Source organism: Thamnophis elegans, chromosome 7, assembly GCF_009769535.1.
Source record: "Thamnophis elegans isolate rThaEle1 chromosome 7, rThaEle1.pri, whole genome shotgun sequence".
Lineage (NCBI taxonomy): Eukaryota > Metazoa > Chordata > Lepidosauria > Squamata > Colubridae > Thamnophis > Thamnophis elegans.
Genome location: NC_045547.1, coordinates 75,064,262 through 75,088,557, shown reverse-complemented (window position 1 = coordinate 75,088,557; position 24,296 = coordinate 75,064,262). Strand labels below are relative to the sequence as shown.

Here is a 24,296-nt window from a genome sequence, read left to right as displayed (position 1 = left end):
TCTGCAGTAAATGGACACAGGTGACCCTGAGGACACACACAAACCTCCCAAGTGGCCTCAACAACCAAAATAACGCAAATGATCAGCTGTCAGGTTGGATATAAATCCTTCCCTTCCCCACCACTCAGTCAGAGCTGAAGAAGATTGTTGGATGATAAAGAAAAACAAGGAAGTCCTGTTGCCTTTTGAAAAAAAAAAAAAAAGCACCTTTAGGGTTCCAATTGCACAAAAAAAAAGGGTCGAATGTCATAAGATTGGATCAAATGTCATAAGATTGGGTCATCTGCTAAAGATCAGAGGTCGACTTTGGAGTAAGGCCACAGGTGGACAATGAATGGCCCTTCCCAGAGGAAATAAAAGAGGAGCGAAAGGGGAGTGGAGTTTGCAGGAGACAAATTAGTTCACTTAAATGATTTGTGACTCTCCGAGACTCCTTGCCAGGTTTTGCAGATATCGGCCTGGCAGCTCTCCAAGGCCAGATAAGATCTGTGACTGTAAATCCTCCCTTGAAAGCCTTTGCTGGTTGGGAATGAGCAGAATTCATAGTAAATTAATAAAAGGGTTTTTTTTGTCGGGACAAGGAGTTTGCTTCATGCTCTCAGGAAGTCTAGCTCAGAACAGCTGCTATACTGTTTCTGGCCCAATAATAATAGCTGGAAATTCTTTATTATTCAACCAGGTGACATTATGCGAACTCAAGATCTACCTCATGAAGTTCAAGCAGCTGGGCGAAGATGGGGAGTGATTATTCTGTATCTTTGCAAATGGCTTCCTAATTCTGTGGAAAGTTACAGCCATCAGGTGCAAACGGGTTGTCCTGCCAGGCAGCACTGAGCTTCTCTCATTCAGCCTTTCTTCTGCCTTGGAGAACAAGACCTTTCCTAAGGAGATGCTTTTGAGATGTTCCTGCTAGGGGCTCTGACCGAAGTCCTGCTGTTTTGGGGCTGGGTGTGCAGGTCAGAAGGCCTTTGCTCCCCCATCACGTTTTACAAAAACTGCTGGATCCGACGATTCCCAGGCCTTTCGGTTGATCTGGAGCATTCCCAGAAGCGAGGAGCTCACATCCTCAACGTTTATGCTGCATCCACTGCCAAACAATGCAGCCGAGCCTGCTGTATCCTCAAGGATGGTAAGGATTTATTTCTCTTCTTCGGGAAAGACTCAGAGGGATTCTGCATGGAAAACAAAGTATTAGCCACTTGGTGCATCAACATTTAAGGTTTTTTTTTAACCTATGGTATTCAAAAGCAAGGCAAAACATTCCTTTTCTCTTTCTTTCTTTTCTTTCCTTCCTTCTTTTTCTTTCTTTTTCTCTTTCTTTTTCCTTCCTTCCTTCTTCCCTCCTCCCCCTTGCTTTCTTTGTTTCTTTCCTTTCTTTTCTACCTCCCTCCCTCCTATCTCCTTCTTTCTTTTCCTTCCTTCCCTCCCTGCTTCTTCTTTCCCTTCCCATACTTCTCCTTCTGATATTCCTCCTTCCTTCCTTCTTCCCTCCTCCCGACTTCTTTCTTTCTCTCTTTCTTTCCCTCCCTCCCCTGCCTTCTTTCTTTTCCTTCCTTCTTTCTTTTCCTTCCTTCCTTCCTTCCTTCCTTCCTTCCTTCCTGTTTCTTCCTTCCCTCTCTCCCTGCCTCTTCTTTCCCTTCTCATACTTCCCCTTCTGATATTCTTTGAGTATTAAGTATTTAATAAATTTATAGGCCGCCCAATCCCAAAGGACTCCGGGATTCCTTACTTCCCGAAGGATGTCTTCCTTCCTTCCTTCTTCCCTCCTCCCGACTTCTTTCTTTCTCTCTTTCTTTCCCTTCCTTCCTCCCTCCCTGCCTTCTTTCTTTTCCTTCCTTCTTTCTTTTCCTTCCTTCCTTCCTGTTTCTTCCTTCCCTCTCTCCCTGCCTCTTCTTTTCCTTCCCATACTTCTCCTTCTGATATGCTTCCTTCCTTCCTTCTTCCCTCCTCCCGACTTCTTTCTCTTTCTTTCTTTCCCTTCCTTCCTTCCTCCCTCCCCTGCCTTCTTTCTTTCCCTTCCTTCCTCCCTCCCTCCCTCCCTCCCCTGATTTCTTTTCCTTCCTTCCTTCCTGTTCCTTCCTTCTCTCCCTGCCTCTTCTTTCCCTTCCCATACTTCTCCTTCTGATATTCTTCCTTCCTTCTTCCCTCCTCCCACCCTCCTTCTTTCATTCCCTTCCTTCCTCCCCCTCCTTCCTTCCTTCTTTCTCTTTTCCTTCCCTCCCTCCCTCTCCCTCCCTCTTTCTCTCTCTTTCTTTTTCTTTCTTTCTTTGTATCTCACCTTTATTATTTTTCCTAATAACTCAAGGCAGCACCTACACATCTACTCCTTCCTCCTCCTTCCCCCCCCCCCCTACAATAGTAACAGGGCTCAGAGAGAGCGACTGGCCTAAGGGCATTCACCTGACATGGCTAAGGTGGACTTAAACTAACAGCCTTTCCCTCACCTTTTCCTTCCTAGCCTGGTGCCTTAACCACTGGGCCAAACTGCCTCTAAATGTTGCACTTCTCATCTACAGCTGATTCTAGGTGGCTTACAATCGGCTAGAAAAATATTTTAAAGGTCTTTTCAGCCCCTTCCCTGCATTTCTTCAGGCACTGATCAATGGCCTCCAGAGCTGAACTTTCAAACAAAGGAGAATTCTCTTGCACAATTCTGTCTCTCATGCGTGCTGTGGGCTGGTAGGATAAAGGCACTGACTGAAACAAGAGCTGAAGGATTGAATTCATCCATTATTGGAATACTGATTTGGCCCAAGACAATCCCCGTTTTCATATGGTGAAGTATTGTGACACATAATCCTGACAACATATAACCTGGTTTTAGGCAACAAAAAAGGATCAAAACACCAACTGATTAGAAAGATAATCTGTTTAATCCTCCCTTTTTTGGGGGGATGATTTTTTAAAATCAAGATTTGGTGGTGGAAAGATATATGCCTGGAGAATTATAATTTTTAGCACCCTAACTTTAGGGATTTTTTTTTTAAATTAATATGTTCCACAGTCTGATAAAGCTCATCCAGCATAGACAGCATCAGGACTCGGCTTAAAATTTTCCCATCTCTCTACTTTCTAGTTTCCTGTAACTTGGCTGTTTTCAACTACAAAACCAATATTGATGATACAAACTGCATTCACATGTATTGCCCAGTGTTGGAAAGCTGCATAGTAAGACCTACAAGCAGTGTGATCCTCTACAATATTACACCAGGTGAGGATTGCTTGCTTGCTTATTTGTTTATTACATTTCTGAATTGCCCATTTTCCTCAAAGTATGCATTGGTGCACATTCAGGGGGAAATAGTGATTTGCACATGTGCATAACTAAAATCCAGATTTTTTAAAAAGAAAATGTATGGTAAAACTTTATAGCAAAGAAGCTGGAAGGAAGCAACAAACATCTAGCTGTCTTCTATCCACCTTGAAGAGCCGAGGTGGCGGAGTGGTTAAATGCAGCACTGCAGGCTACTTCAGCTGACTGCAGTTCGGCTGTTCAAATCTCACCGGCTCAGGGTTGACTCAGCCTTCCATCCTTCCGAGGTGGGTAAAATGAGGACCCGGATTGTTGTTGGGGGCGATATGCTGACTCTGTAAACCGCTTAGAGAGGGCTGAAAGCCCTATGAAGCGGTATATAAGGCTAACTGCTATTGCTATTGCTATACCATGTAGCTAATAATAATAATTATACCATTTTACGATGCTGTGGTTGCTGGGCTATATGATGTCATAAAAATCATTTTTTTTTTAAACTATAGCTCTTACTTTTTTTTAGAAAGTATCCACATATGAATTTTTTTTTCTTTTTACCAAACTTTTTCCTGTTTAGTCTTTAGTTTATTCAAAGAAAATATAAAACACAAAAATATTTTTAATAGAGACAAAGAAAGAAAACCCACAGGATATGTAGCATGCCTTCCCTGCCTGAAGAAATGGGATGGTTTGATGTTGTTGTGATCTGCCAGCGGCCAACAGAGCTGGCAGCAGATTCGGACAGTGAGAAGGTTGGGGAGGAACCTGGGCCAGTCCTGGAGTCTGGGGAAGGCTCTGATAAGGGCTCTGCATCAGAGGCAGAGAGTGGGTCACAGTAGCAATAGCAATAGCAGTTAGACTTATATACCGCTTCATAGGGCTTTCAGCCCTCTCTAAGCGGTTTACAGAGTCAGCATATTGCCCCCAACAATCCAGGTCCTCATTTTACCCACCTCGGAAGGATGGAAGGCTGAGTCAACCTTGAGCCAGTGAGATTTGAACAGCCGAACTGCAGAACTGCAGTCAGCTGAAGTAGCCTGCAGCGCTGCATTTAACCACAGCGCCACCTCGGCTCCTATGTATGCCAGTTATCAGCTGCCTTCAAAATCAGACATCAGTGAGGCAGACGAACAGCTGGAGCCTGTTCCCAGTGTGTGCATGAGTTGCCTGACAAAGGGAACAGCTAAAGAACAGGGGTCGACTTGGGAGTAAGGCCACAGGTGGACGATGAATGGCCCCACCCAGAGCGAATAAAAGAGGAGCGAAAGGGGAGTGGAGTTTGCAGGAGACAATTAGTTCACTTAATTGGTTCGTGATTCTCGGAGACTCCTTGCCAAGTTCTGCAGATATCGGCCTGGCAGCTTTCCAAGCCAGATGAGGTCTGTGACTGTAAATCCTCCCTCGAAAGTCTTTGCTGGATGGGAATGAGCAGAATTCAGTCAATTAATAAAAGGGGCTTTTGTCAGGACAAGGAGTCTGCTTTATGCTCTTGGGAAGCCTCGGTCAGAACAGATGTGATGGCAAGAAGCTGGTTCCATAGGTAGCCTGACCCTGATGCCCTGTAGGGCTTTATACGTAATAAGCCAACACTGTGGACTGGACCCAGAAGCAAATTGGCACCCAACGCAGTTCATAAAGCGGAAATGTTATCTGTGCCCATTTTTGGGCACCCAACTGGAAAATAAGCCCTCCCATGATTTTTCAGGATGCTCATAATATAAATCCTACCCCCAAAATAAGTCCCATTTAAGATCATCAGCCAGACAAACACATTTAATACCGTATTTCCCCTAAAATAAGCCGTAATGGCTCTTTTGGAGCACAAATTAATATAAAACCCAGTCTTATTTTTGGGGAAACACGGTAGCTCACGCGGCCGCATTCTGCACCAGTTGAAACTTTTGGATATTTTTCAAGGTTATGTCCATGTACAGAATGTTGAAATAGTCCATTCGGGAGATGACCAGGTCACGAGTGACCGAGTGGAGGGCACCCTTTGTTCTTGAAGGGGCATAACTGATGCACAACGCGGAGTTGGTGGAAATAAGTCTATAGATCAGACGCCATTGGATGAGAGGAGAGAAATTAAAACTTTTTTTTCCCTTTCTCGGCTTCTGTTTTCCCAGGCATTGATCCTGACCTTCTTGTTTTTGAGAAGTTCTCATTCAAGGATATAAACACCAGGTCTTCTTTTAGTAAATGGGAGAGGCATGGCGGAGGACGGGTTGCTGACCTCGAAACAGACCAGGATGAACTATCTTCCCCAAGGTTCCTTTTCCTGGAGGCCTCCTCCCCCACCACAGCCCCAAAGCCAGGCATGGACAGGAGTACCAGGAGCTCATCAGTAGATGTTGCCTTCAAGAACTCCCCCACGACATCGATGGCATCGGCTTCAGCGATGGGCCATTTAGCGAAAGCAACTGAGATTCTTCCAGGGAGGACCACCTCTTCGACCACTTCAGATAATGTCAAGGCATCTCCCGTCTCTGATCCTGCGTCCATCCGGACGGCGTCGCTATCACCCAGTGAGGTCCTTCCCAATTCCAGCAAACCCTTGAACGAAACCAAAGTCTACAGCGGAAGGAACAATAGTTCTCCCGAGGAAGGCCAGCAGCCCACAGAGGAGATGGCAGGTTGGGGGGCCTGGTTCCCCCTGATTTTACTTTGTTCTTTGTTGGTTTTCATGGGCTGCTGTTGCTGCTGTGGTATCTTTTGGGCAACAGGATGGAAGAAGAGAGGTCGTTATAAACCAAGGCATGAAGGAAGATCAGCACCCAACCAATTCATAAAATACACTGCCATTAAAAGTAGTTTTTAATGGTCAGATTCCAAATTCATCAGGAATGGAATGGAAGCAGATGTGGGTTGCTCCCGGATTGACCCGGATTGGCCAAAACAGTAGTAGCGACGGTGGTAAGCTCCACCCACCTGTCCGGATGCTTCTGCGCATGCGCAGAAGGGTTGTGCAAGCGCACAAGAGCAAACTGGTAGTAAAAAAATTGGAAATCCACCACTGAATAGAAGGGAAGGAGAAGGGGAGGGGAAAGGAAAGGGAGGGGAAGGGAAAAGGAAAGGGAAGAAGGGAAAGGGAGGGGGGAAGGGAAGGGAAGGGAAAAGAAAAAGGGAAGGAAAAGGGGAGGGGAGGGGAAAGGGAAGAAAGGAAAGGGAAGGTAAAAGAAAAAGGGAAGGGGAGGGGAAAGGAAAGGGAAGGGGAAAGCTGTAGAGAGAAGTAATAAAGATGATAAGGGATCTGGAGGCTAAACTATACGAGGAAAGTCCAACAAATCAGGAGGCTGTGAGTTCGATCCTAGGTAGAGGCAGATATTTCTCTCTCTGGGCACGATGAGAATATATCTGCTGAACAAAACTCCACATTGGCGACAGGAAGAGCATCCAGCCATTAAAACACTCTGCTAGCGCCATTCAGTTGCTCAGACTCCACCACCGTAAGGGATTATGGGGTTGTTAAATGAAGATGATTGGGGTAATTTGACAAAACACAAAGCCTCGACGGCAGAAAATCAACAGGAAAATTGTGGTTACATATGCAGTTCACAGCCTAGAATCACTTCCCGACTGGGAAATGCAGTATGTCCCATGACGTTTTCAGCCACCTAAATTCATTTTGGACCATGTATGTAATCTTTTGCAATTGCTGCAGTCTAATCTGTAGAATTGCACAAGAAACTAGTGGATGAATGGAATATTTTGGGACGCTCTTTATTTCTGCATGGTTTCCAGAGACAATGCTATTCGGATTTCATCTATATCTGCAAAATATTTACCGTTAGCTTCTCGGTTTTTAGTTTTTTTCTCCTTAGAACTCATCTTCCTTTCCACACTGATTCTCAGCTACAATCATTTCCAATTGAGTTTGGAAGGCCTGAGATGAATTTTGTTCTTTCAAGATGAGCCAACAAAGGAAAATAATAAAAGAGCAGGACAGGCAATAGGTGGTTTAAGAAGGTTGGTGTAGGATTAAAACAGGAACTGGTTACCACAATATTCTTTCACTTTTCTTGCCTTTTTTATTTTTTTATTTTGCACAAATTCTGGTAGTTTTGCAAAGCGAATTTAGACAATTTTTCAGGATTGAACGGAATCCTACAAGCTACTCAGACTAGTCTCATGGCAGGATGGGCGTGGCAAAAAAGTATTCAATGAGTAATATTCATAACTTTTGAATTCCAATGATGTTGTAGTTGGTTGGTATTTCTGGGTGAAATATATTGGGGAGCAGGGGAAGAGGAGATGAAAGACGATTGTTTTCATTTTGCAACTGGATATTATGAAAAAAGAAATTTATTAGGATTATGTCCATCAGCACACTTACAGCATCTCACCAAATTACTGCTTACATTACAAGGCCTGGATGTTTAACAGTCTTTTAACCGAGTTTTTATACTCCAAAAGATTCTTCTCTGTCTCCCCTTCATTTTTCAAGAGAACCACGGACTTCTTGTAACGCTGCATCACCTCGGAGGCGAGAAGTTCCTCTCTGCTCTTTTCTTCGGCTTTTTCAGCTGCTCTGATTTGAAGCAATGTCTTTAAAGCATTTTTTTCGGAGACGCTGTTCTCCCAGACATACTCCAGCATGTCTGCTTCGGTAATTTCTTTTTCCCACGGTTCCGTTTTCTGGGGGGGGGGGAGAAAAATGAAAACAAAATCAGGGAGGAAAACCCTGAAAGATCAGAAATGCAGTCATGCAAATTCCAGAGGTTTAGGGTAAAGGTAAAAGTTTGTGCTACTTGTTCCCGACTCTAGGGGGCAGTGCTCATCTCTGTTTCAAAGCCGAAGAGCCAGCACTATCCAAAAATGTCTCCGTGATCACGTAGCTGGCATGACTAAATGCCCAAGGCACACAGAACGCTGTTACCTTCCCACCAAAGGTGGTTCCTATTTTTTTCTACTTGCATTTTTACGTGCTTTCGAACTGCTAGGTTGGCAGAAGCTGGGACAAGGAACGGGAGCTCACTCTGTTACGTGGCACTAGGGATTTGAATAGCTGAACTGCCGACCTTGCTGATCGACAAGCTCAGCGTCTTAGCCACTATGCCACCGCGGTTCCACCACAAAACCGCGCTCAACTAAAGCGCGCTCGATGAAACCGCGTAGCTGATGTCATCACAGCGCGACAACAGCGCGGAGAAAAAAGCATGCTGTAAACGCTAAAGCTAAAATTAACCCCTAAACCTAACGCCCCTAAACCTAATCCTAAACCTAACCCTAAACCTAACCCTTAACCTAACCCTAATCCTAACCCTTAACCTAACCCTAAACCTAACCCTTAACCTAACGCTAAACCTAATCCTAACCCTTAACCTAACCCTAAACCTAACCCTAACCCTAACCCTTACCTTAACTTGAATTGGCTTGCTTTCAAAGCGCTATTTAAAGCACCCTTTTTTCTCCGCGGTCGCTGTTGTCGCCCTGCTGATGACATCAGCGACGCGGTTTAATCGGGCGCGCTTTAGTGGAGCGCGGTTTTGTCGTGCCACGAGCCACCGCATCCCTTAAGGTTGAGGGTAACACCTTCTAAAGACCCTGGGATTCCTCCAAAGTTAAGCAGAAGTTCAATAAAGGTGAGTAAATCTGCTCTGGAAAGTTGATTGTCCTTCTCAATTTCGCCCATGAATGGAAAGTCCTGTGTCCCCAACCTGCGTGGTGTTCTAAACTTTGGCAGCAGGGTTTTTAAAAATTATTGACTAAGTAGCCCACCATTAGGAAGTCAGGAATGCTCTCTTCCCTTGGGAAGTGCTGAAGAAAAGGACAACCAAATATATGTATATCTATGTACACTGAGAGCATCTGCACCAAAGACAAATTCCTTGTGTGTCCAATCACATTTGGCCAATAAAGAATTCTGTTCTATTCTATTCTATTCTACTCTACCTCACCCTACCCTATACTATTTATATTCAATGGCTTGTAGGATTTGAGTGGGGTCTCTTCGCTGCTTAACATATGAGTAAAATGCCATACACTACTTTTTAAGGAACAATAGTAGTGTTTTCTAGCAAAAGTGCCGACTGGCGACCACCCGGAGGAGGGCCTTCTCTGTGGCTGCTCCGACCCTCTGGAACAAACTCCCCGTGGAGATTCGAACCCTCACCACCCTCCAGGCCTTCCGCAAAGCTGTTAAAACCTGTCTGTTCAGACAGGCCTGGGGCTAATGTTGCCCCCGTCTCGAATGGTATGACTGTTGTGTGTTTTTAAATTATGTATTGTTATGTTTCGTCTTTTATTTTTTGTCTGTATCCCCCTTCCCTGATTTGAATTGTGAGCCGCCCCGAGTCCCCTTCGGGGGGAAAGGGCAGCATATAAATATAATAAAATCAATCAATCAATCAAAAGGCTTGAGAACCTCCCTTCCAGCAGATTATAAACTGGTTTTCATGAGGGCAGTGCATTTCCATTTATTTTACTCATCTGGAACTCATATAGAGTCTCCAATGATATTTAATTCCAGCATGACTAACAATGTCCCAAAGATGCTTCTGTTCAGAACTGAAGAAGCTTCTTGGATGAGAAGGGAAACATCTTCAAGGAAAAACAAAGCAAGTGTTCTATTATTTCAAACAAAGAAAGTCCAGTTGCCCCTTGAAAAAGCATCTTCGGGATAACCATGACCTGAATGACGGAGAATCTCCATAGAAATGACTAATTTTTTTAGTTTTTAGTTCTGATTCTTGCCCGCTGACCTCTAGAGTTATTGGTGATGAGCAAGTTCTATGATGTATCCCAGATATATGTTATTTGTTAAAATATGAACCAAGAGGAAAGTAGAAAGATAGAATTCCTTACTATAGGAATGTACTAGAACTTGAATGGTCAAGGAACAATTGGGCCCAATAGAATCTAACTTCCAGCACAGCCTTTAACCGATGCTCATGAAAAGCTGAAGTTCAGCTTTCAAATAAAGAAATTTATGAGTAGCCACAAAGGTGCAACTTCGACTCAAATCCTATTACTCCTTCGCCACTATTCTCCTTTACAGAAGAAAGTTATTTAACAAACATCCAAACCAATCTTCCGCCTTTCATTGAGAAAATGGGAACACTTGCTCAATAGTAGTAATTGTGTAGTAGTTCCCACTTGCTCAATAGTAGTAACTGTGAGAGGGATCTTGGAGTGCTATGGACAACCATTTAAAAATGAGCCAGCTGTGTGCAACAGCTGCCAAAAAAGCCAACACAGTTCTAAGCTCCATAAACAGAAGGATAGAATCAAGGTCACAAGTGTTAATGCCACTATAAGGCCTTGGTAAGGCCACACTTGAAATACTGCATTCAGTTTTGGTTGCCACGATGTAGAAAAGATGTGGATATTCTAGAAAGAGTGCCGAGAAGAGCAACAAAGATGATTAGGGGACTGGAGGCTAAAACATATGAAAAACAGTTGCAGGAACTGGGTAGGTCTAGTTTAATGAAAAGGAGGACTAGGGGAGACATGATATCAGTCTTCCAATATCTCAGGGGTTGCCACAAAGAAGAGGGAGTCAAGCTATTCCCCAAAGCACCTGAGGGCAGAACAAGAAGCAATGGGTGGAAACTAATCAAGGAGAGAAGCAACTTAGAACTGAGGAGAAATTTCCTGACAGAACAATTAATCAGTGGAGTAACCTGCCTCCAGAAGTTGTGAATGCCCCAACCCTGAAAGATTTTAAGAGGATGTTGGATAACTATTTGTCTGAAGTAATGTAGGATTTCCTGCTTAGGCAGGGGGTTGGACTAGAAGACCTCCAATGTCCCTTCCAACTGTGTTACTCTATTCTATTCCTTTGACATTAATCTTTTATAAAATTAAGGACTTCCAAACTGCCAGATAACCTGCAGAACAAACGGACTCCTACAAGACTTCTATGCATGCAAAAACTGACCTCTGCCACTTGGGGGCAGTAAATGTTATGTTTTCATCTTCATGATTTTTGACTCTCACTTCAGCCCCCTCAAAAATCACAAAGGTGAATTATTACTTTCATACAGGATGGTGGTTTAGGGTAGAACAGGTAAGAATTAAGCTGCTAAAAAAAATCTGTATTTGTCAGCAAAGACCCATCCACCCAATGGGGCTAACGACATGATAGGAAGAAGTAACTTAAGAATCTAAGGCTAGACTGAAATTGGTTTGAACTGCCTGAATGGGGAAAACATCAACTTCCTTACAATCTTTTAATCATTTAGGGTTAGTGCCATATAACTCTCCTTTTTTAAATAACCTGAGCAGGCTACAGTGGACAACAGTTCTTAAAACTTTTCAGGTTACATGTAAACGAAATTCAAGTGAAAAGGATTTAAGATGCCACCAAAGGGGGGGGGGACTTTCTTGGCTATCCAATAAGGCTCTGATAACTTTGACCCTTCAGTCGTTTCGAGTTGCGAGTTCTTGTTAAGATTTTGGATATATTTTCTTCAAACTCTCTAACACCTAAATCAGGGGGGGGGGGTGTTTCCAAACTTTTTGCAAGGAGGGCCAGAATGGGTGAGGTGAAAATGTGTGGGGCCCACCATTCAACCTGACATTCTTTGAACCATTAACATTAATGTGCGGTGAAGGAAAAAAATGCCGGCCAGTGGGGGATGAGTGACAGGCTGAGCCGGTGGGGAGAGGAGGCTGCGGGCCGTTCAAAATTTGAAAATTTGGCCCCCGGGCCGGACTTTTGACACACTTGATCTAAATGGAAGTCTTCCATGTAGTCATTGGGAGAAAAGGAATCATAAGCATCCAGGTTTAATTCTCCTTTTCCTCTACCTAAATGAGGTAGTGCCTGGAACTGGTATGGACCATATTTCCCCAAAAATAAGACCGGATCTTATATAAATGTCTGCTCCAAAAGATGCCTATGGGCTTATTTCCCAGTTAGGTGTTATTTTAGGGGGAATACAGTACTGACTGCATCTGTCTGATGATCTTAACTGGGGCTTATTTTGGGGGTAGGGCTTATGTTGTGGCCCAGCAGGTGCCGTTGGAGCTGTCACCAGACTCCGACAGCGAGGGGCCCTCTGAGTCAGCTCTGGAGGATGTGAAGGACCCTGGACAGGGTTCCGACTCCGAGCAGGGCGCAGAGAGGCTGGTTGGCCACCAGGAGGCACCTGAGCCTTGGACCAGTGGGGAGGAGACAAGGGAGAGTGAGCCGGAGGCCAGTAGTGAGTTGTTCCTGGATGTACGCCATCGAAGGGCTATTAGGCATCAGGAAAAAATTACACAATTACAGGAGGTGATTGTACTCAACTGGTGGTCATTAGGCTCCTCTCCAGACTATAAAAAGCTACTTGTGCACACAGCCCTCTTTGCAAAAGTCAATGCAGGATTGAATGTCAGAGGACAGTACAGGGAGCTTGGCAGGCTGGATTGCTCCTTATGTGTGTTTATTGCTGCCTGAGTTTGTCTGAGTTTCTGCCAAGGTCCTTATTTGTTTGTTATGCTTGGCTTTCAGCCATCGAGGTTTTGGTGTCTTGCTATTAAAGGACATTCCAGTCAAGCTTGTCTCGGCAGTCATTACTGGATGGAGGAGGGCGTCAGAACAGGCTTATATTATGAGCATTCTGGAAAAAATCATGCTAGGGTTTATTTTCTGGTTAGGGCTCACTTTCAGGGAATAACGGTAGAATCTCTGAAGGGGACCATGTAACCGAAGCCGTCTTCCGCTAAAATGGAAGCACTGTTAGCTGCTCCGGAATTTGTTTTGCTTGTCTTCTAAGTGATCTGGCCTGACGGTAGATCACTACATGATCTTTCCCTAATTTGGATTATGATCAAACCAGTTCCAGGATTCAAAAATAACACTTCTAGATGACATCTAGGACCTGAAAGTACCAGCCATCCCTTCGAGCTCACTGGCCTTATTTTTGCAAAGTACAACATTCAAAAATCCATGTCCCATTTAGAAATGGGAGGGAGGCATTTTAGGAAGTCTCCTGCTTCTTGAAAGAAGGCAGGCCAATTCCACATCACAACACAACATATAAAAACAACAACAACAGTAGTTTGGATTTAGAATTTTGTGAGGCACTCGAGTGACTTGATTGTTTTGCCCTGAATTTGGATGCTTTTAAATTTGATTTATTTTTATGCTTGCAGGTCCATAACAGGCAAAAATCCAATTATTTTAACAAATAGTATTTTTCTTTTTGTTATTGTTTCAGTTACATACTGCCCAGAGTCACATTGTGTCTATAAATGCAATAAACAAATAATTCACAATTTATTTGCTAGTCTTTTCCATAACAGCTGTTAAGCTTGCCAACTGGCAAAGCTACTGAGAAAATGTAGGGGTCCGTTCCTAACTATGAAGTCAAAACGGCGAAATAAGCACTAATAACATCACAATGCAAGTTCTCCCCTTTCATGCGTGGGTTCTGACATCACACACAAGTACATAAGATGCCGAGAATGGGTCCTTATGCACATGTCAATACTGCTGCTCTTCTCCAGCGAACCCCAAGAACAGACAAGCATCATTCAACTGCTTAAGATGAGAAACAAGGAAAAAAATGGAAAGATCTGTCCTGCCCCCGCCCCAAATGACAGAGGATTAGAGGCTAAAATATACGATGAACGGTTGCGGGAACTGGGCATGGCTAGTCTAGTGAAGAAAAGGACCAGAGGAGACATGATAGCAGTCTTCCAATATCTGAGGGGCTGCCACAGAGAGGAGGGATCAACCTGATTTCCAAAGCAACTGAAGGCCAGACAAGGAATAAGGATGGAAACCGAACAAGTAGAGATTCAACCTGGAAATAAGGAGACATTTTCTGCCAATAAGAGCAATCCACCCATGGAACAGAAGTTGCCTTCGGAAGTTGTGGGAGCTTCACCACTGGAAGCTTTCAAGGAGAGACTGGACTGCCATTTGTCAGAAATGGTAGGATCTCCTGCTTGGGCAAGAAGTTGGACTAGATAACCTACAAGGTCCCTTCCAACTCTGTTAATCTGACTGTGACCAGAGCAACCAAAGATGATCTAATATCAGGGGTTATTCTCATCTGTCACTGATCTCACCTCTTCCCACGAAGTTTTACATTGCAGGGTTTTTTTTTTAAAATCCTGCGTTTTACTCCCCCTAATGAGTTTTATGCCCAATCAATGACTTAAATACCATCTTTTCTGTTTCTCTCCTACGCTACTATCCAGGTAGGACAAATAATAACATTCTTAGGGATGAACAACTCTAAAATTCAGGGGATAAAAATTCAGGGGAGTTGCCCAAAAGTTATTTAAAAATGTGGTTTCTTTTGGACGGATCACCAATGAAAGAGAGAAAGCCATGTGTTGCAGATGGTCATTAATTTATCATGAAATCAAAGACAATTACAACTGATGAGGCCATTAAGTATTTATGTGGAAGCTGAAAGGTAATAAAAGGGCAAGAGACTTGGGTGTACTCAATACACACTAAGCACTCACATATCATATACCCAAGTCTTCCATCAGTAGGTAATACTAGAGCCAAGCGCACATGTGCTACTCTGGAATTAGTAATCGCAACTGTTGAGCTGCCAGTGTAGAATCAGTGTTTGAATGCTACAGAAAGGTAAGTAGACTGCCGTGCATTGGTAATGAGGGAAAGTTCATTATCTAAAGCTTTGAAATTGCTACAGCTTTTAATTAGCATGGACTACACAGTAATCCAATCCATGGGAGCCAGCAGCACCGTTGAAGCAATTCTGGCATTTTACAGCAGGGGGTTCTCACACTGCTTTCGAGGTATTTGCAAATCCAGAGAATCCACCGTAAGGACAAGATTAGCCGAAACATGCAGGAACAGAGATCTCTTTTCGTGCAAAGTTCAGGCAGAGAATATGATGTGTTCCAAAAGAGACCATTTTAGGAAAATCCCACTCCTACCACCACCAATTGGGCTCACAAACCCTGCTTCCTAATTCCCAATCCCTACTTCATTAGTCAGGGACAGGAAAGAAAATAGAAATGAACAGAATAGAAATGAGTAGAAAAGAAATGAATAGAAGAAATAGAGAATTAGAAGAGAAGACTAGAGAATAGAAACAGAGAATAGAAATAAAGTAGAGCAGAGCAGAGCAGAGCAGAAAAAAATTATTGATTGGCCAAGTGTGATTGGAACCACAAGGAATTTGTCTCTAGTACATAAGCTCTCAATGTAGATATAAACAGCGAGGATAGATCATAGGTCATAGTTACAATAATTAATCATTGTTATAAACAATTGATAAATCATATGCTGCCATTAGGAGAAGACAGTAAGAAAGATGAGATATTAAAATGTTAAATGTCACATGTTAAGATTGAGTAAGATAGGAAAAGGTAGATAGAGTGGAAATTATGTGGAGACTAGGAATAAATGGGTTACATATCCATTCTCTGCATCGCCCCATTTCTACATTGGGGCTGTCGAAGCACTTGCAAGAACCTCCCCTTGGCTCTCATGCAGAAAAGACACAGGATGCAGACGTACAAATGGATACAAGCAATCTTTAACTTATGACTGGTTCTTGCATTCTCACATTTACCACTGTTACACACACACACACACACACACACACACAATCTGACTTAATGGGAGAAGTCAGATTTGCTTAATGACCATGTGATTTTGGTCTACACTAGAGCAATTTGCTTAACCTTATCAAAAAGGTGGTAAAATTGAGCATGGCACACTTAACAACCACCTTGAAATTCTGGTCTCAATTGTGGCCTAAAGGCGAGGATTACCTTACATTCACATTTATTAGGTACTTTGCTTATTTAATTGACGGGCCTATTATTTGCATGCTTTGGAAAGATGTAACTTTCTAAAAGAAAAGGTTGTGTACTTATCACGCACGCTAATGAATCATTCCGCTCTCTCAGAATGTAGATAATGCCTGTGATTTCTGGTCTGGGCATTTTAGAAAGATTAAAGCCCATTTTACTATATCATTTACTATGTTCTATCTGGCCAGGAACGAAACTTATAAGAATGGGATTGTTGTGACTTTTTCCTTGTCAATATGTGGGATCTGTTGAATAGTCAAACAATACATAATCAATAAGCAAATATTCTTACCCACGATTCATGGAATAAAACCGTTAGAAGGTACATTGCATAATCATAGTTTTGCTTTCTTAGAGGACATCTGAAAAACAAGAAAAATATAGCAGTAGCAATAACACTTATTATATCACAGTGCTTTACAGCCCTCTCTAAGCGGTTTAGAGTCAGCTTGTGGCCCCCAACAATCTGGGTCCTCATTTTACTGACATCCGAAGGATGGAAGGCTGAGTCAGCCTTGTGCTGGTCAGGATCGAACTGCTATCAGTGGGCAGTGAAGTAGCCCGCAAATACTGCATTCTAACCACTGCACCACTACGGCTCGAAAAGAAGAAAACTATACCAAATTCCAGCATTCCCAACCAGCAACTGGAAGGCGCCAAAATGAGCAACCCCATGTTATAGCATATGAATAACACGCTAAGTCTGTTTGCCAGTCTTAAAATAAAACAGAATCTGAAAATGGTGAAGTGAAGTCACATTTTGCACCCACAACAGGCTCGACTGGATTACCAACCACAAAAAAATAATTTGAAATCTTAGAATTTGATGGAGCAGTTTTTAAACCCCAGGAAAAGAGTTTAGCTGGGCAGTTATGTTGAATATTGCTGGTTTGGGCCAACAGAAAGTTCTGCCATTGCGTTACCTGTCTGTTGTGATAGTAACGGAATCTGTCTTCCCACAGTATCGCTCGCCTACAAGTTTGATGAACTTCTTCTTTGCATGGTCGTCCAAGTTGAGACTCGACAGTTTAACCTGGGAGGGGGAAATCGAGGTATGAGCAACTCTGAATGTCAAAAGAATAACTGCACTGAAACACACAACGTATCTATTTGCAAACGGGAGGGGCTAGATCAGTGATGGCTAACCTTTTTTCCATCGTGTGCCAAAAGCAGGGGGAGTGCAGGGCGTGCCCACCCATAATTCTAGGCACGTGTCCCCCACCCCAACCCCGCTTTTGGCACGCAATAGACCCGTTTTTTGCCCTCCCCGGTCTCCAGAGGCTTTCTAGGAACCTGGGAAGGGTGAAAACAGCCTCCCCCGCCCCCCCCCTGGAGGCCCTCCTGAGGACGAAAAATGACCCTATGAGCAACCCGGAAGTTTGGGAACGGACTTACAGGGCAAAAATGAGTGAAAAACAGGCAACTTTTTGCTTGTTTTTATCCCCCCCCAAGCCCCCAGGAGCACTCTATAAGCCTCCTAAAGGCTATGCGTGCCCATTTTTTGATCAAAAATGGGCCCATTTTCGTGAAAAAAAGGGCCGTTTTTGGTTTTTTTAATTCACCTCTTCAAAATCTTGGTGCGTCTTATACTCTGAAAAACACAGTATATCCTGCCACTCTGTCCTGCTTCAACATTGAAAGTAATGTTGCCATTTGTGCTTTATTTGCTCTGCAGCATTTTTAACTTTCTTAGTAGAACAACAAAAGATGCAAAGTTAAAATGCTGAAAACCAAATCAAGCACAAATCACAACATTGCTGACGCTGAAAAGATCCAGGAAAGGAAGAAAAGGGCTCTAGAAAGCATCTTATAGGGAGTAGGGGGGAGATTCTGGTAGCTTGGCAGTGTATAGGCTTTTTAAAACATTTTTTAAAAAATTGGTTATAAGCAACTTAAGGGGGAGGAGGGGGGAACAGGGACAAATGGCTGAGTAGCAGCAAGAGGTGTGTCCTTTTTTCCAGCACATTTTCTGTCCTCCCAAAATATTTATTCTGTGCCTCCTTTGAATCAGCAAGAAGATGTATTTATCTGCTGCAGTTACCGTATTTTTCGGAGTATAAGACGCACCTTAATCATGATTAACACTATCACGTTTTATGTGTCTTGCAATCAAAACAGTTGAACCCATTTTAGGAAACCTAAACTCACTTACTGTCAGGGTCACCACTCTGGCTTTCGGGTTACGAAGAGACGGCCCTGCGGAAACATAGTCACTTGTGCCGATTTCAAGGGGGAAGTGCTGCAAACATTTCTCGTCGCTATCCAAGGCAGAGGGCCACTCTGTGCAGAAGTCTGAAGTGCCCGTGATGGAAGGGAAAGCACAGACATAGTTTTAGCCATGGTCATCATTACACAGAACCACAATCTGCACTCACCGAGGGCTAATGTCATTCCCAATAAACCCTAAGGCAACATTACAACTTGTTCAAGGGTTCATAAAAAAAACTGAAAACAAATGTCCAAAGGACATCCTCTAGGTCAAATATACACACAAATATACACACACTTCCAAGGTGTCTTCTTTTACTCTAAAATGTGTGTGTGTGTGTGTGTGTGTGTGTGTGCGCGCGCGCACGCGCGTGCATGTATATCAGTGGTGGGATTAATTTATCTTTGCTACCAGTTCGCAAATGTGAATGCACAAGTGTGTGCACTCGCTTTGCTCGCGCATACCACTTTCTTCTCATGTGCACTGCCTTCTGTGCATGCACAGAAGGTTGTGCAATATGTCGGGGTGGGTGGGCGGAGCCTCTAGTAGCCGCTGTGACCGGTTCACGCAAACCAATAAGAACCGGCTGAATATCAGCTCTGAGGTTTGTGTGTGTATGTGTGTGTGTGTGTGTGTGTGTGTGTGTCCATCCATCTTATTTTAGGTCTTGTTCAAAGAGGCTCTTTGTCAATTGGTATATTTGTCTGTCTGTCTATGTCTATCTATGTCCACTTGTCTATCATCTATATCTCTGTCCGTCTGTCTATATGTCATCTCTCTCTCTCTCTCTCTATCATCTAATATCTATCTATATATCTATGTTCATTTGTCTATCATCTATCTATCTATCTATCATCTATCTATCTATCTATCTATCTATCTATCTATCTATCTCTATCCATCTATCTATCTCTTTCCGTCTACCTGTCATCTATTTATATATGTATCTATGTTTGTATATATATGTCTGTCTGTCTGTCTACCCATCCATCCATCCATCCATCCATCCATCATAACCACGTGGTACATATCTCAATCCTGAACTATGCATGATCTCTGGTCTGACAAAGAGCACTTCATATTTCTATCCCAAAAGTCACTCATTTAAATAGAAGTGATTTATTAAGGATTTGTTTTTTCTTCACATCCTCTGTATAATAAAACCTATTATAGCCCTAGAAGTACGGCATTTTATGTAACGTAAGACAGATCTGAAACAGCTACTTGTTTCCTAGTGTCTCTGCTAAGCTTCATTTTTTTGGGAAAAAATGTTTAAGACTGACCTTTTAGAGCAGCACAATGCTTCTTGATGGCAACTGGTGTCAGATGCAAGAAATTGGGGATCTGAAACAAGTATGTCTCATTAAAATCAGCCAATGAGCTCGCCATCAAAGGTGTACAGGGAGAGTGGGGTTCAATCCCTGCCTCCTTCAGGCTGCAAACGCAACACCTACAGTTGTCCATGAGACTCTGACTGCGCCATTAACTTCATCCTTCCCACCTCCTACTCTTGTTTATAAAACTGAATGGCTCAAGTGCACACTCTGGTTTCAGCTAGAGCCATTTTTCTCAGCCAATTTAATGTGCGGGAGCTTCCTTTCCTAGCGACTAGCAATCTCCTTTTGTAACACAGAAACTACATGTTACGCTTCTTTGGGACTTGAAAGATTTTGCAGCAGCCCGAACATCCTGAGGAGCCACCTTGCAGAATCAAATGGGCAATCTCCAGATTTCCCCTCGATACAAGGAAAACTCCCTTTGCTCAGGGTGCGGATCTAACCTCTGGCTGTCAATTAACGCTTCAATGCCATGCCTGTAGTTCACAGACGTCTTCAGCCAGTCATGCCCTCAGTGGAAGCTTTTTTTTTTAAAGGATTATTATGTGTTGGATCCATTTCTCCTACTAGGACTCTTAGGAGTAAGGTAGCTGGCTGCCGCTCTGATCATCACAACAGAGATGAAGTTGATTGAGTAAATCTGGCTCAAAGTAACTCAGATTTACTTTAATCTGGGTCTTCAGATTAAATTCATGTGATATTAAGCTTTTTTTCCCCGTGACAATTCAAGTAGAACAGGGTGTCAAACCTGCCTTGTCACAGTGGCACCACATGACGTATTGGAACTTTTGCCTCCTTTCGCTAAACGGGGTGTTGGGCGTGGCCAGCGCATGATGCATCCGGCCCTCGAGTGACAGCCCTGAAGTAGAACATGCTCCTGTCACAAACCTTCCAAACAATTTAAAGGAACAAGTTTCCAGCTTTTCTCACCCAAGCAGAACTACCCAGTATTCCAGATTACGGCCCAGAATGGTTGGTTCCTAAATCAGTGCTAATACTTACAATACATCTGCAGTGATCTTAAGAGCAGGGTATATTTCTCATGTAATTATAATACTTGGTTCTAAGGACTTGTTCTGCCAAGGTCCCAGAATGCTTCCTAAAAGACCCAGGATATGGATATGGATGTTGATGTCGTCATCCCTCAATCTCACCTTCAAAAGTTCCAGGTTGCCTTCTTTTGCAAGAGGTGCACCTCCTTTGACTGGGTAGCCCATCCGAATGGGAAGCGGCACGGCAGAAGGTTTAAAAGAAGCTGCAGTTGGATAGACACTTGTCCAGTCCTGATCAGGTTCCATCTTGTCAGATCTCTGAGTATTGCCCTAGCGGACATTGCAGAACAAAAATCCCAGTAAGACATCGATTCAAGTATCTGCCTCACCTATTTGCATAGGTATTAACCATGATTTTCAGCTGCACTTTGAATACTATTTTCGCTTTTCCAGAGGGTTTTTTTTTTTAAACCTACTCCATGCGCGAGAAGGAACAGGCGGGAGGGGGTGATCGCATTGCTGGCCTGCCGCTCTTTTCGTGGCGGGCTCTTTTTGCGCGGGAGGGAAGGGCGGGGGGGTGGGGGGTGGAAGCACTTTGCTTCGCCTGCCGCTGTTTTTGCGGTGAGCCCTTTTTGACCCGCAAGCTGTACTGGTAGGTGGTACAGTGGTAATGGCGGGGACTGGTTGCGCATGCGCTTAAATAGTTGGGGCGGCTTATTTTCGGGAGAGGGCACATTATGGCGCATGCTCTGAAAAGCCCGATTGGGCTTATTAGCAAGGCATGTTTTATTTTCAGGGAAACACGGTACTTTTGAACTGCTAGGTTGGCAGAAGCTGGGACAAGTAACTGGAGCTCACTCCATTACGCTAGGGATTCGAACCACTGACCTTTTTGACTGAGAAGCTCAGCATCTTAGCCACTGAGCTAAGGTTTGAAAGAGGGGGGTCAAAGAGGCCATCTATGTCAAAACTGGACTGCCCTTTCTCAACCAGAGAGGGAAGGAGGGAATATCATCCATCTCCAGCCTACTGTACAGTCCTTTCAGCCGTCCCAATTTGCACCACTCAGGTGACCCCGAGGACACAGATAAACCTTCAGGTGGCCTCAACGACCCCCCAAAAGGATGCAAATGACCAGCTGCCTGCACGGAATATAAATCCTTCCATTCCCCACTATCCTGTCAGAGCCAAAGAAGCTTCTTGGATGAGAAGCGAAACGTCTTCAAAAGAAAAAAACAAGAAAGTCCAGTGGCCTCCTGAAAAAAGCACTTTCGGGAAAACCGTGACCTGGATGACTGAGAATCTCTACAGACATTTATCTATGCAATTTGGGATGAGCATCCTTTGAACGGTGTGGGAGTAGGAATGGATTTCTCCCCCCTCCCCCCCCAAAAAGAAATAATCCATAATAATTGCAGACTACAGGAACCAGGAGCGCTACTCAGGTGACCCTGAGGACACAGATAAACCTCCAAGTGCTTCAACCAGCCTGTAAAAGGATGCATGCGTGACCAGCCTATCTGCCAGGAATAATAAATCCTTCCATTCCCCACTATCCTGTCAGAGCTGAGGAAGCTTCTTGGATGAGAAGTGAAACGTCTTCAAAAGAAAAAACAAGAAAGTCCAGCTGCCTCATGAAAAAGCACCTTTGGGACAACTGTGACCTGGATGACTGAGAATCTCTACAGACTTTTAGCTATACAATTTGGGATGAAGACCCTTGGAATGATGTGGGAGAAGGAATGGATTCCCAGAGGAAAAAATGCAAACTACAGGAACCATTTGCACCACTCAGGTCACCCTGAGGACACTGATAAACCTCCAAGTGCTTCAAGGACCCTCTAAAAGGATGTAAAGGACCAGCTGTCTGCAAGGAATGTAAATCCTTCCATTCCCCACCATCCAGTCAGAACTGAAGAAGCTTCTTGGATGAGAAGCAAAACATCTTCAAAAGAAAAAACAAGAAAGCCCAGTTGCCTCCTGAAAAAGCACCTTTGGGACAACCATAACCTGGAGGATGGAGAATTTCTACAGGCTTTTAGCTATACAATTTGGGATGAACAGCCTTGGAATGGTGGGGGAGAAGGAATGGATTCCCAGAGGAAAAAAATTGCAGACTACAGGAACCATTTGCACCACTCAGGTGACCCTGAGGACACAGATAAAACCTCCAAGTGCTTCAACGACCCTCTAAAAGGATGCAAATGTCCAGCTGTCTGCAAGGAGTATAAATCCTTCCATTCCCCACCATCCACTCAGAGCTGATGAAGCTTCTTGGATGAGAAGTGAAACATCTTCAAAGAAAAAACAAGAAAGTCCAGCTGCCTCCTGAAAAAAAAAAGCACCTTTGGGACAACCATGACTTGGATGGCTGAGAATCTCTATTGATCCTGCAAAACTCAATCCATTTTTCTGCATTTAACGTTTTTTTTAAACCCTTTTTAAATCCAGCGGGGGGGGGAGTGATGAGAACAGCCAGCCCCGCCCCTTTGCGACGTAAGTATCAGCCACGCAGGGCATCCTCCCCCCCCCCCTTCCGATAGGGCGCAAGGGGCTTACGTAGATCAGCTCCTTCTGGGCTCTGCGTTCAGCCAGGGTCTCTTTCAGGGTGCCTTTCCTCTGCGGCTGCGCAGCGCCTGAAAGACAAACGGACGCTATGGGGCCACTGGGCTTCCTTCCTCGCCACGCCGGGAGGGAAACCAGCCCCTGTCTTTCTTTCGGGCCTACCTCCCAAGCTCGCGTATCCGGCCGAGCTCGGTCGCCGCCGCCGCCAGAGCACCAAGCACCTCCGCCAGGCCAGCGCCATCTTTTCCCCGGCGCAGCCGATGGTGACGTAACCGCAACGCCCGCGCAGAGAGATGAGCTCAACGTGCGGGCAATGGCGCGCGGGACGGCCCGTAGCCTCACGTACTACGCCTGCGCAGATGCCTCAAGAGTGTGCGGGGGGGGGTGTCCTCTGCATAACGACGTGCAGGGAATTCTGGGAGTTGAAGTCGCATATCATAAAGCCGCCTAAGGTTTAACGGGCGCTGCTCCGAGGATGCGCCCTCGTTGCAAGTCCAGTGGGCGCTGTGGGCGTTGCACCCGAAGGAGAACGAAGAGTTGGCGAGCAGGCAGATTCTCACAAGGGCAGCCGAGATTTCCTGCTTGGAGGTCAACCAAACAGCGTAGAGTTGGAAGGGACCTTGGAGGTCTTCTAGTCCAACCCCCTGGTCAAGCCGGAGACATGGCTCTTCATTCATAAAAATATTCATAAATAAATCACTCTTTTATGAATAGTCATGACTAAATAAATTCATTCGAGTTTATGAATTATTTATAAAATATTCATTTTATGAATGCTTATTTTCATAGATAAATCACTTTTTATTGATTCATTTAAAAATCATATTTCAAAGAAGAATTGCCATGAGAAGAAAACCAAAGAGCCATGCATGGAATTGCCAGGTCATCATTTAAGGGAGCAGACATATTAACCCTTCACATCCTGGACATAAATTGTTTCAACTTTTACCCTCAAAATGACATTATAGAGCACTGCACATCAGAACAACTAGACACAAGGACAGCTTTTTCCTGAATGCCATCACTCTGCTAAACAACTACTCCCCACAACACTGTCAAACTATTTACTAAGACTCTATTACTATTATTCTTCTCTTCCTAGTATCTATCTCTCCCCACTGCTGCTTTCATCTTTCAATTTATATTGTTCTTCGGGATTGGGCGGCCTATAAATTTATTAAATACTTAAATACTTATTTGTTTCCTAGTAC

The 24,296-nt window shown here is 44.0% G+C and overlaps 2 protein-coding genes across 2 annotated transcripts; one reads left to right on the top strand and one right to left on the bottom strand.

Moving 5' to 3' along the window:
• Positions 1-900: 900 nt before the first annotated feature.
• Positions 901-7,142, top strand: MANSC4 (MANSC domain containing 4). The gene is made up of 4 exons (XM_032221872.1): positions 901-1,129; positions 3,077-3,211; positions 5,377-5,883; positions 7,072-7,142. Exons 1-4 carry the CDS (start codon positions 901-903, stop codon positions 7,140-7,142), a joined length of 942 nt encoding a protein of 313 aa, XP_032077763.1.
• Positions 7,143-7,534: 392 nt separating this feature from the next.
• Positions 7,535-23,371, bottom strand: MRPS35 (mitochondrial ribosomal protein S35). Its single transcript, XM_032221808.1, has 8 exons — positions 23,248-23,371; positions 23,080-23,156; positions 20,683-20,850; positions 19,475-19,535; positions 18,135-18,274; positions 16,906-17,015; positions 16,275-16,344; positions 7,535-7,885 (listed from the first exon to the last, which is right to left on the bottom strand). The coding sequence occupies exons 1-8, from the start codon at positions 23,324-23,326 to the stop codon at positions 7,610-7,612; spliced, it is 981 nt and encodes a 326-aa protein (XP_032077699.1). The 5' UTR covers positions 23,327-23,371; the 3' UTR covers positions 7,535-7,609.
• Between the last annotated feature and the right edge of the window lie 925 nt (positions 23,372-24,296).

Excerpts from the sequence above, each read along its gene's own strand:
- MANSC4 (XM_032221872.1), top strand. The coding sequence starts at position 901 with ATGTTCCTGCTAGGGGCTCTGACCGAAGTCCTGCTGTTTTGGGGCTGG. Across the intron at positions 1,130-3,076 it reads CTGCTGTATCCTCAAGGATG|TTTCCTGTAACTTGGCTGTT; the intron begins GTAAGGATTTAT and ends TCTACTTTCTAG. Across the intron at positions 5,884-7,071 it reads GCCCACAGAGGAGATGGCAG|AACTCATCTTCCTTTCCACA; the intron begins GTTGGGGGGCCT and ends TTTTCTCCTTAG.
- MRPS35 (XM_032221808.1), bottom strand. The coding sequence starts at position 23,326 with ATGGCGCTGGCCTGGCGGAGGTGCTTGGTGCTCTGGCGGCGGCGGCGA. Across the intron at positions 16,345-16,905 it reads GTTACTATCACAACAGACAG|ATGTCCTCTAAGAAAGCAAA; the intron begins GTAACGCAATGG and ends CTTGTTTTTCAG. Across the intron at positions 7,886-16,274 it reads TTTTATTCCATGAATCGTGG|AAAACGGAACCGTGGGAAAA; the intron begins GTAAGAATATTT and ends CCCCCCCCCCAG.